A 13,440-nucleotide genomic window follows, 5' to 3' on the forward strand; every position below is an offset into this window, starting at 1 on the left:
TCGAGTGGTTTTTAAATACTTCGGTAATCCAAGGCCAGCAAGTATCAATGGCTTACTGTAAGTCCTCATAACAACTTGTCACATGACTACGATTGTTACGGCAGCTTCAACAAGTGCCCGTCATTTCTAAACTGCAAACTGAATTGTGGTTTAAAGAAATTACAAACATTTAAGTATATTTCCTCTCGGGCGGGAGGAGGGGTTGCTAATACCAATAGATACACAGGGGTATTCAGGCGGACGAGTTATCCCTCCATCTAAAAACGGAGAGGCTAAATCCACCTTCAAACGTAGCAAAAGTGTTGATCGGGCGTCAGGCATCTCCTGTTCCTCGAAAACTTATCAAAGTAGAAAGGAGAACGGCGTGATTGGTCACATGATAAATATCGGTGGATCAGGTGGTCACGTGATAAATATCGGCGGATCAAGGTGGTCACGTGATAAATATCGGCGGATCAGGTGAATCCTGTAACGTCATCTTATGTCTGAAGGAAACAACAGTTGTTCTGAGCTTCTCTATGATGGTAATCCAGTCAAGTAATCCGTTACATCAGGAGTCATATTATAAATGTAGATTGGTAATATGCTGTGTCAGTACAAAATAAGCGATAAAAAATATCAATGTTTTTATACCGTAAAGAGAAAGTAAAATGTTCGCTGCCGGTATGTATATCTGTACCCCACGCAGATTGATAAATGAGGTGATAAGGATGTACAGCATGTCAAAGTGAAAGTAGACTTTTCTGATGGATTGGTAACAGTAAACCTTTGGTATGTTGATATATCTATAACCCGATAGCACCATTACTCTTCGTAAACAACATACTGCCAATATACCGTAGTATTTATTTCAAACTTAACTGGGAAACGTAAATTAGCCTCATTTGATCATTAAATATAGAACTTAGTCTGACGAAAATATCACCTTAGTTAGGAGTCTGATGTAAATATCTCATACAAAATATCACCTTAGTTAGGAGTCTGATGTAAATATCTCATACAAAATATCACTTTAGTTAGGAGTCTGACGGAAATATCTCATACAAAATATCACCGTAGTTAGGAGTCTGATGTAAATATCTCATACAAAACGGAAATATTTCATTAAAAAATACAGCATTTAATTGAGAGGAGAACAGGAAACAACATTCAAAGGAGAGGAGAGAGAGAAACAACATTCAAAGGAGAGGAGAGAGAGAAACAACATTTCAATGGAGAGAGAGAAACAACATTCAATGGAGAGGAGAGAGAGAAACAACATTCAATGGAGAGGAGAGAGAGAAACAACATTCAATGGAGAGAGAGAAACAACATTCAATGGAGAGGAGAGAGAGAAACAACATTCAATGGAGAGGAGAGAGAGAAACAACATTCAATGGAGAGGAGAGAGAGAAACAACATTCAATGGAGAGGAGAGAGAGAAACAACATTCAATGGAGAGGAGAGAGAAACAACATTCAAATGGAGAGGAGAGAGAGAAACAACATTCAATGGAGAGGAGAGAGAGAAACAACATTCAATGGAGAGGAGAGAGAGAAACAGCATTCAATGGAGAGGAGAGAGAGAAACAACATTCAATGGAGAGGAGAGAGAGAAACAACATTCAATGGAGAGGAGAGAGAGAAACAACATTCAAAGGAGAGGAGAGAGAGAAACAACATTCAATGGAGAGGAGAGAGAGAAACAACATTCAAAGGAGAGGAGAGAGAGAAACAACATTCAAAGGAGAGGAGACAGAGAAACAACATTCAATGAAGAGGAGACAGAGAAACAACATTCAATGGAGAGGAGAGAGAGAAACAACATTCAATGGAGAGAGAGAAACAACATTCAATGGAGAGGAGAGAAACAACATTCAATGGAGAGGAGAAGAAATCAGAAACTACACTTGTTGTTGCCACGTGACGTCATATCACAAGCGATATTATCGAGTCCTGTCGAGAGGTTTCATGGATATGCCATGTACCAGTATGGCTGTGCCCAGAAATCTTACTCTTCTTTATACACGTCCCACCCATGTGGAAGCATGCGGACAAGTTTGGCTAATTTTAACAGGTATCTGGGAGATTTACACCGAACCCACCCGATCATGACCACATGTTACCATACCAGGAAGCCATCAGTAGCATGGCACGTTCCTCAATACCCTCGTCATAAATCCGACATCTTACTCACTCTTGGGCATATTGCTCAGTAACTTCGTCAGTAGCTTCTAAAACAACACACAGACTTGATAACGGGCTATAGCAAACAATCACTTCAAACCAACTCTCACAATTTTTACGCAAATAAGAAACATCTTTGCACAAAGGGAATTTCTTTTCTGGGAATGCACTCTTTTTTTTTCTCCGTTGGGTAACGGTATTTTTATAGATGATAGTGCTGCCGAGTATGATCATCCCATGGGGTGTCTTCTGATAGGCAGTCGCGGAGAATGGCATACATATGTTCTCATCACAGAATATACCAAAATGGCAGGTAGCTTACAATGCACCTTTTTAGCTAATTGTCGTAAAACCATTAAAAACCACGATAATATTAAACTGGTCTCAACATTGTCTGAAACCAAAATAGTAATAAATAGCCTTCAACCACATCATCAGTAACGCCCGAGTGAGAACAGAAAGGCGGTGAGCCATTTCAACATCAACCATGGTTGTAATAAAGAACCAGGTATGTTTTTGTATGTTGAGATAAAGAAAAAGAAATAGGTTTATCTACCAAGCTTTAATCTTTGTACCAAAAGTCGTTATACAAAGTCATTTTATCATAGTCGAGCTAAATGCTGTCATGCACAAATTAATCTTAATATCATTGTTACGTCATTATTTAACAGTGATCCGTACTCTCCTTTAAACCAGGTAACAAACACGGTTACGTTTCATTTCCCGGCCCACGAGTCAATCACGCGCCCCGTGCCTTCACTAGATCTCCTCCAGTTACATCGAACAACTTCATAACGAATCACTTACTAATTTAGAACAGCTTACAGTTTCCGTTATATAGACACAGACACTTCAAGTTAATACATACGAAAAGTTCGACTCAACAAACTTGACATTGAAATAACTGAAAAGGTCAAGTTTGCAGTGGTTAAAGTTATAAATAGCACTAAAAATATCACATGCCAGTTTTCAGAGAAATTTTTACTTACCCTACCGGAAGGTGTTGGAAAAGATGGACCCGGAAGATGGGAGTGAGGCTGGGGAATGCCTGACACTTAGTTTAGCATAGTAAATGATAATTGACAATCACCCAAACATATTTCGTCAGTTACTTCCTAACTACCGGGGATCACGCACGCGGCCGCACGTGTAGCCTATATAAGGCGAAGCGCCTGAGCCGCTAACACAGAAACACACACTATCACTTACCCTCTGTACTACAAGGGGCTGGTTGAGATCCCTTCCGCCCTGTAGACGGAACCCCCAGGGGGTATCGAACGAATCCCGAAACAGCTTCACCCTCATCTTCGATCGTTGGTCAGTTCTAAATAGCCATCCTTAAAAAAGAGAGAAAATTCACTTACAGTTGATCAGATTCTCAACAGCGAGGTACACACACACGGGGGTTAGGGATGCAGAAATATAGGAATGCTACATATGCCTACAAGTTGCAGGGAAACATATATCTGTATTACCTACTGCAACAACCTTCGGTGATTGTATTAGACATACGTTTTACCTATACGTACCACGCCGAACGTGCCAAGTCGGCGGCAGTGTTAGAAATGTGGGTAGAGCGTCTAATCGTAGTCCATCTGACGGCCCTCAGTTTAGCTCAGCTGGAAGTTTATGTTTTCTCTGTAAAATGCTTTCTCTAAAATTTCACTCTGAAACTACACACATGCATACACAGGTAATTTACCGTCTATGTTGGAATGATAAAAGTCAGAACCAATCGCTGATATATGATATATACTTCCGAAATACCGAACTAGAAAAACAAAGGATTATATATTAATTAGTTTCGAGAATGCGTGGCATCTTCAGGTTGTTTAATTTTACGGTTTTATAGGACAGGAAGCAGCAAGGGAACACCGCCGTGTAAAAAGTAACCCAAGATGGAACGAGAGAGCCTTGATAGGGAATATCTTAAAATACATTTTTGTCCAGTTAGCAATTCGAATGTTCCCCACACTATAAAACACAGCCGACATATACACAAGTAAATATATATAGGAACGGAAAGTAAGATGTTAAACGTTATAGATAAATCAATACATAAATCAGCAATAAATAAATAAATAATATAAATAAATAATAAAAGATCAATCAATACATAATCAACAATGAATAAATGATAAATAAATCAACAATAAGAAAATAATAGATCATTAATCAATAGTACTGTGAATACTATTATGTTAACACTATTCAACATACAATTACTGTTAATGATACGGGCATGTGCAGATAGGGCGTCAAACGGAAGGTAAGCGTTAGTGAGCCATAAAACATCTTATCTGTGTGATAAATCGCCTACAATAGTCGGACTGTGGGGCCTGATCCATTATCATCACATCTTCCGACAAATGCGCGTGCGACCTTCGATAGGCGAGATCGTGGGGTGGGGGAAGACTCCTAGGAACCTTGTGCGGGACGGATATTTCTGAGGTGACATGTTTTTTAGAATGATACTAACCTCGTCAGGTGAAGCAACAGCTAAAGAGACCCGACCGGCCGGGAATGCGAACCTGGACTCTCTCAGACACTGTAACTACACAGAAAGTCGAAATCGACGAGCGCTGACGAATAGCGGCACTCCGAACAACTAGAGATGATAGTGAGTCTGGCTGGACGAGGGAGGGTATATTTAGCACTGCCAAAAGATGGGTAAATGCAGCGACTTCATACAGTGTATGAGATTCATTATATCATGAACAAGGTCTGGAAGTGATTCTGGACAGATTCTCAGGTTTGATTCTGGTCCGTTTCTAATGCATTCCTCTGACGTCTTGGTGGTATTCCCTGTTGTGTCGGGATGCAGTAAATGAGCCTCGGGGTCTACAGGGAAATATCAACTCCAGTGTTAAAGTCTACACCCGCTATATAATCATACATTGAAGGAGTGGTATTATAACATTAGATATATATATAGTACACGTCCGCTATATAATCAGACATTGAAGGAGTGGTATTATAACATTATATATATATAGTACACGTCCGCTATATAATCAGACATTGAAGGAGTGGTATTATAACATTAGATATATATAGTACACGTCCGCTATATAATAACATTAGATATATATAGTACACGTCCGCTATATAATCAGACATTGAAGGAGTGGTATTATAACATTAGATATATATAGTACACGTCCGCTATATAATCAGACATTGAAGGAGTGGTATTATAACATTATATATATATAGTACACGTCCGCTATATAATCAGACATTGAAGGAGTGGTATTATAACATTAGATATATATAGTACACGTCCGCTATATAATCAGACATTGAAGGAGTGGTATTATAACATTAGATATATATAGTACACGTCCGCTATATAATCAGACATTGAAGGAGTGGTATTATAACATTATATATATATAGTACAGGTCCGCTATATAATCAGACATTGAAGGAGTGGTATTATAACATTAGATATATATAGTACACGTCCGCTATATAATCAGACATTGAAGGAGTGGTATTATAACATTATATATATATAGTACACGTCCGCTATATAATCAGACATTGGAGGAGTGGTATTATAACATTATATATATATAGTACACGTCCGCTATATAATCAGACATTGAAGGAGTGGTATTATAACATTAGATATATATAGTACACGTCCGCTATATAATCAGACATTGAAGGAGTGGTATTATAACATTATATATATATATAGTACACGTCCGCTATATAATCAGACACTGAAGGAGTGGTATTATAACATTAGATATATATAGTACACGTTCGCTATATAATCAGACATTGAAGGAGTGGTATTATAACATTATATATATATATAGTACACGTCCGCTATATAATCAGACATTGAAGGAGTGGTATTATAACATTAGATATATATAGTACACGTCCGCTATATAATCAGACATTGAAGGAGTGGTATTATACATTAGATATATATAGTACACGTCCGCTATATAATCAGACATTGAAGGAGTGGTATTATAACATTAGATATATATATAGTACACGTCCGCTATATAATCAGACATTGAAGGAGTGGTATTATAACATTAGATATATATAGTACACGTCCGCTATATAATCAGACATTGAAGGAGTGGTATTATAACATTATATATATATAGTACACGTCCGCTATATAATCAGACATTGAAGGAGTGGTATTATAACATTAGATATATATAGTACACGTCCGCTATATAATCAGACATTGAAGGAGTGGTATTATAACATTAGATATATATAGTACACGTCCGCTATATAATCAGACATTGAAGGAGTGGTATTATAACATTAGATATATAGTACACGTCCGCTATATAATCAGATATTGAAGGAGTGGTATTATAACATTAGATATATATAGTACACGTCCGCTATATAATCAGACATTGAAGGAGTGGTATTATAACATTAGATATATATAGTACAAGTCCGCTATATAATCAGACATTGAAGGAGTGGTATTATAACATTAGATATATATATAGTACACGTCCGCTATATAAACAGACATTGGAGGAGTGGTATTATAACATTATAGATATATAGTACACGTCCGCTATATAATCAGACATTGAAGGAGTGGTATTATAACATTAGATATATATAGTACACGTCCGCTATATAATCGGATATTGAAGGAGTGGTATTATAACATTAGATATATATAGTACACGTCCGCTATATAATCAGATATTGAAGGAGTGGTATTATAACATTAGAGTAATATATAGTACACATCCGCTATATAATCAGACATTGAAGGAGTGGTATTATAACATTATATATATATAGTACACGTCCGCTATATAATCAGACATTGAAGGAGTGGTATTATAACATTATATATATATATATATATATATAGTACACGTCCGCTATATAATCAGACATTGAAGGAGTGGTATTATAACATTATGTATATATAGTACACGTCCGCTATACATTGTATAATCAGACATTGAAGGAGTGGTATTATAACATTATATATATATAGTACACGTCCGCTATATAATCAGACAATTCTGTGATCTGGTGGTAGTGATATCCAGAATGTCTCTCGTCCAGGGACAGGGTTCTGTGACCAGGGCACAGATGTTAAAAAGTTGATTAAGTTAATCACAATTTGATAACAATTTTAAAGTCCTGATTAAATCATTTCTGGTATAACTAACTTCACAAACTTTTATGAAACTATAGCACACCTCAGTCTCTTCCCACTTGCCTATTTGATGGACTATACACACGGAGGTTCTGAAGTAAAGGCGAAATGAGATTTTCACAGATCAAGAGATAAAGCTAATGAACTTTTGAACAACTGTGCCCTGGTGGTAGTGATATCCGGAATGTCTCTGGTCCAGGGACAGGATTCTGTGACCTGGTGGTAGTGATATCCGGAATGTCTGGTCCAGGGACAGGTTTCTGTGACCTGGTGGTAGTGATATCCGGAATGTCTGGTCCAGGGACAGGATTCTGTGACCTGGTGGTAGTGATATCCGGAATGTCTCTGGTCCAGGGACAGGATTCTGTGACCTGGTGGTAGTGATATCCGGAATGTCTCTAATCCAGGGACAGGGTTCTGTGACCTGGTGGTAGTGATATCCGGAATGTCTCTGGTCCAGGGACAGGATTCTGTGACCTGGTGGTAGTGATATCCGGAATGTCTGGTCCAGGGACAGGATTCTGTGACCTGGTGGTAGTGATATCCGGAATGTCTGGTCCAGGGACAGGATTCTGTGACCTGGTGGTAGTGATATCCGGAATGTCTGGTCCAGGGACAGGGTTCTGTGACCTGGTGGTAGTGATATCCGGAATGTCTCTGGTCCAGGGACAGGATTCTGTGACCTGGTGGTAGTGATATCCGGAATGTCTGGTCCAGGGACAGGGTTCTGTGACCTGGTGGTAGTGATATCCGGAATGTCTCTGGTCCAGGGACAGGGTTCTGTGACCTGGTGGTAGTGATATCCGGAATGTCTCTGGTCCAGGGACAGGGTTCTGTGACCTGGTGGTAGTGATATCCGGAATGTCTCTGGTCCAGGGACAGGGTTCTGTGACCTGGTGGTAGTGATATCCGGAATATCTCTGGTCCAGGGACAGGGTTCTGTGACCTGGTGGTAGTGATATCCGGAATGTCTGGTCCAGGGACAGGGTTCTGTGACCTGTGGTAGTGATATCCGGACTGTCTCTAGTCCAGGGACAGGATTCTGTGACCTGGTGGTAGTGATATCCGGAATCTCTCTAATCCAGGGACAGGGTTCTGTGACCTGGTGGTAGTGATATCCGGAATGTCTGTGGTCCAGGGACAGGATTCTGTGACCTGGTGGTAGTGATATCCGGAATGTCTCTGGTCCAGGGACAGGATTCTGTGACCTGGTGGTAGTGGTGTCCGGAATGTCTCTGGTCCAGGGACAGGATTCTGTGACCTGGTGGTAGTGATATCCGGAATGTCTCTGGTCCAGGGACAGGGTTCTGTGACCTGGTGGTAGTGATATCCGGAATGTCTGGTCCAGGGACAGGATTCTGTGACCTGGTGGTAGTGGTATCCGGAATGTCTCTTGTCCAGGGACAGGATTCTGTGACTTGGTGGTAGTGATATCCTGAATGTCTGGTCCAGGGACAGGATTCTGTGACCTGGTGGTAGTGGTATCCGGAATGTCTCTTGTCCAGGGACAGGATTCTGTGACCTGGTGGTAGTGATATCCGGAATGTCTCTAATCCAGGGACAGGGTTCTGTGACCTGGTGGTAGTGATATCCGGAATGTCTCGTCCAGGGACAGGATTCTGTGACCTGGTGGTAGTGATATCCGGAATGTCTCGTCCAGGAACAGGATTCTGTGACCTGGTGGTAGTGATATCCGGAATGTCTATGATCCAGGGACAGTATTCTGTGACCCGGTGGTAGTGATATCCGGAATGTCTGGTCCAGGGACAGGGTTCTGTGACCTGGTGGTAGTGATATCCGGAATGTCTATGATCCAGGGACAGGATTCTGTGACCCGGTGGTAGTGATATCCGGAATGTCTGGTCCAGGGACAGGGTTCTGTGACCTGGTGGTAGTGATATCCGGAATGTCTGGTCCAGGGACAGGGTTCTGTGACCTGGTGGTAGTGATATCCGGAATGTCTGGTCCAGGGACAGGATTCTGTGACCTGGTGGTAGTGATATCCGGAATGTCTCTGGTCCAGGGACAGGGTTCTGTGACCTGATGGTAGTGATATCCGGAATGTCTGGTCCAGGGACAGTGTTCTGTGACCTGGTGGTAGTGATATCCGGAATGTCTGGTCCAGGGACAGGGTTCTGTGACCTGGTGGTAGTGATATCCGGAATGTCTCTGGTCCAGGGACAGGGTTCTGTGACCTGGTGGTAGTGATATCCGGAATGTCTGGTCCAGGGACAGGGTTCTGTGACCTGGTGGTAGTGGTATCCGGAATGTCTGGTCCAGGGACAGGATTCTGTGACCTGGTGGTAGTGATATCCGGAATGTCTCGTCCAGGGACAGGGTTCTGTGACCTGGTGTTAGTGATATCCGGAATGTCTGGTCCAGGGACAGGGTTCTGTGACCTGGTGGTACGTGATATCCGGAATGTCTGGTCCAGGGACAGGATTCTGTGACCTGGTGGTAGTGATATCCGGAATGTCTGATCCAGGGACAGGATTCTGTGACCTGGTGGTAGTGATATCCGGAATGTCTCTGGTCCAGGGACAGGGTTCTGTGACCTGGTGGTAGTGATATCCGGAATGTCTGGTCCAGGGACAGGGTTCTGTGACCTGGTGGTAGTGATATCCGGAATGTCTGGTCCAGGGACAGGATTCTGTGACCTGGTGGTAGTGATATCCGGAATGTCTGGTCCAGGGACAGGATTCTGTGACCTGGTGGTAGTGATATCCGGAATGTCTCTGGTCCAGGGACAGGGTTCTGTGACCTGGTGGTAGTGATATCCGGAATGTCTCTGGTCCAGGGACAGGGTTCTGTGCCCTGGTGGTAGTGATATCCGGAATGTCTCTGGTCCAGGGACAGGATTCTGTGACCTGGTGGTAGTGATATCCGGAATGTCTCTGGTCCAGGGACAGGGTTCTGTGACCTGGTGGTAGTGATATCCGGAATATCTCTGGTCCAGGGACAGGGTTCTGTGACCTGGTGGTAGTGATATCCGGAATGTCTGGTCCAGGGACAGGATTCTGTGACCTGGTGGTAGTGATATCCAGAATGTCTCTTATCCAGGGACAGGATTCTGTGACCTGGTGGTAGTGATATCCGGAATCTCTCTAATCCAGGGACAGGGTTCTGTGACCTGGTGGTAGTGATATCCGGAATGTCTGTGGTCCAGGGACAGGATTCTGTGACCTGGTGGTAGTGATATCCGGAATGTCTCTGGTCCAGGGACAGGATTCTGTGACCTGGTGGTAGTGGTGTCCGGAATGTCTCTGGTCCAGGGACAGGGTTCTGTGACCTGGTGGTAGTGGTATCAGAATGTCTCTTGTCCAGGGACAGGATTCTGTGACCTGGTGGTAGTGATATCCGGAATGTCTCTAATCCAGGGACAGGGTTCTGTGACCTGGTGGTAGTGATATCCGGAATGTCTCGTCCAGGGACAGGATTCTGTGACCTGGTGGTAGTGATATCCGGAATGTCTCGTCCAGGGACAGGATTTTGTGACCTGGTGGTAGTGATATCCGGAATGTCTATGATCCAGGGACAGTATTCTGTGACCCGGTGGTAGTGATATCCGGAATGTCTGGTCCAGGGACAGGGTTCTGTGACCTGGTGGTAGTGATATCCGGAATGTCTATGATCCAGGGACAGGATTCTGTGACCCGGTGGTAGTGATATCCGGAATGTCTGGTCCAGGGACAGGGTTCTGTGACCTGGTGGTAGTGATATCCGGAATGTCTGGTCCAGGGACAGGGTTCTGTGACCTGGTGGTAGTGATATCCGGAATGTCTGGTCCAGGGACAGGATTCTGTGACCTGGTTGTAGTGATATCCGGAATGTCTCTGGCCCAGGGACAGGGTTCTGTGACCTGATGGTAGTGATATCCGGAATGTCTGGTCCAGGGACAGGATTCTGTGACCTGGTGGTAGTGATATCCGGAATGTCTGGTCCAGGGACAGGGTTCTGTGACCTGGTGGTAGTGATATCCGGAATATCTCTGGTCCAGGGACAGGATTCTGTGACCTGGTGGTAGTGGTATCCGGAATGTCTGGTCCAGGGACAGGGTTCTGTGACCTGGTGGTAGTGATATCCGGAATGTCTCTGGTCCAGGGACAGGGTTCTGTGACCTGGTGGTAGTGATATCCGGAATGTCTCGTCCAGGGACAGGATTCTGTGACCTGGTGGTAGTGATATCCGGAATGTCTCGTCCAGGAACAGGATTCTGTGACCTGGTGGTAGTGATATCCGGAATGTCTATGATCCAGGGACAGTATTCTGTGACCCGGTGGTAGTGATATCCGGAATGTCTGGTCCAGGGACAGGGTTCTGTGACCTGGTGGTAGTGATATCCGGAATGTCTCTGGTCCAGGGACAGGATTCTGTGACCTGGTGGTAGTGATATCCGGAATGTCTGGTCCAGGGACAGGGTTCTGTGACCTGGTGGTAGTGATATCCGGAATGTCTGGTCCAGGGACAGGGTTCTGTGACCTGGTGGTAGTGATATCCGGAATGTCTGGTCCAGGGACAGGATTCTGTGACCTGGTGGTAGTGATATCCGGAATGTCTCTGGTCCAGGGACAGGGTTCTGTGACCTGATGGTAGTGATATCCGGAATGTCTGGTCCAGGGACATGATTATGTGACCTGGTGGTAGTGATATCCGGAATGTCTGGTCCAGGGACAGGGTTCTGTGACCTGGTGGTAGTGATATCCGGAATGTCTCTGGTCCAGGGACAGGGTTCTGTGACCTGGTGGTAGTGATATCCGGAATGTCTGGTCCAGGGACAGGGTTCTGTGACCTGGTGGTAGTGGTATCCGGAATGTCTGGTCCAGGGACAGGATTCTGTGACCTGGTGGTAGTGATATCCGGAATGTCTGGTCCAGGGACAGGGTTCTGTGACCTGGTGTTAGTGATATCCGGAATGTCTGGTCCAGGGACAGGGTTCTGTGACCTGGTGGTAGTGGTATCCGGAATGTCTGGTCCAGGGACAGGATTCTGTGACCTGGTGGTAGTGATATCCGGAATGTCTGGTCCAGGGACAGGATTCTGTGACCTGGTGGTAGTGATATCCGGAATGTCTCTGGTCCAGGGACAGGATTCTGTGACCTGGTGGTAGTGATATCCGGAATGTCTGGTCCAGGGACAGGATTCTGTGACCTGGTGGTAGTGATATCCGGAATGTCTGGTCCAGGGACAGGATTCTGTGACCTGGTGGTAGTGATATCCGGAATGTCTGGTCCAGGGACAGGGTTCTGTGACCTGGTGGTAGTGATATCCGGAATGTCTCTGGTCCAGGGACAGGATTCTGTGACCTGGTGGTAGTGATATCCGGAATGTCTGGTCCAGGGACAGGGTTCTGTGACCTGGTGGTAGTGATATCCGGAATGTCTCTGGTCCAGGGACAGGGTTCTGTGACCTGGTGGTAGTGATATCCGGAATGTCTCTGGTCCAGGGACAGGGTTCTGTGACCTGGTGGTAGTGATATCCGGAATGTCTCTGGTCCAGGGACAGGGTTCTGTGACCTGGTGGTAGTGATATCCGGAATATCTCTGGTCCAGGGACAGGGTTCTGTGACCTGGTGGTAGTGATATCCGGAATGTCTGGTCCAGGGACAGGATTCTGTGACCTGGTGGTAGTGATATCCAGAATGTCTCTTATCCAGGGACAGGATTCTGTGACCTGGTGGTAGTGATATCCGGAATCTCTCTAGTCCAGGGACAGGGTTCTGTGACCTGGTGGTAGTGATATCCGGAATGTCTGTGGTCCAGGGACAGGATTCTGTGACCTGGTGGTAGTGATATCCGGAATGTCTCTGGTCCAGGGACAGGATTCTGTGACCTGGTGGTAGTGGTATCCGGAATGTCTCTGGTCCAGGGACAGGATTCTGTGACCTGGTGGTAGTGATATCCGGAATGTCTCTGGTCCAGGGACAGGGTTCTGTGACCTGGTGGTAGTGATATCCGGAATGTCTGGTCCAGGGACAGGATTCTGTGACCTGGTGGTAGTGGTATCCGGAATGTCTCTGGTCCAGGGACAGGATTCTGTGACCTGGTGGTAGTGATATCCTGAATGTCTGGTCCAGGGACAGGATTCTGTGACCTGGTGGTA

General features: G+C 44.2%; 1 protein-coding gene across 1 annotated transcript in view; it reads right to left on the minus strand.

Moving 5' to 3' along the window:
- The window catches only part of LOC117339981 (extensin-like), a 48,825-nt gene extending 43,884 nt beyond the window's left edge, over nt 1–4,941 (minus strand). Inside the window, exons 1-2 of the mRNA XM_033901713.1 lie at nt 4,645–4,941; nt 3,375–3,502 (exon numbers count right to left, since the gene is read on the minus strand). Coding sequence (XP_033757604.1) covers nt 3,375–3,470 — 96 coding nt within the window. The 5' untranslated portion in view covers nt 3,471–3,502; nt 4,645–4,941. The remainder of the gene's footprint in view (nt 1–3,374; nt 3,503–4,644) is intronic.
- Nucleotides 4,942–13,440: the final 8,499 nt, after the last annotated feature.

This window comes from Pecten maximus, chromosome 1, assembly GCF_902652985.1.
Source record: "Pecten maximus chromosome 1, xPecMax1.1, whole genome shotgun sequence".
NCBI lineage: Eukaryota > Metazoa > Mollusca > Bivalvia > Pectinida > Pectinidae > Pecten > Pecten maximus.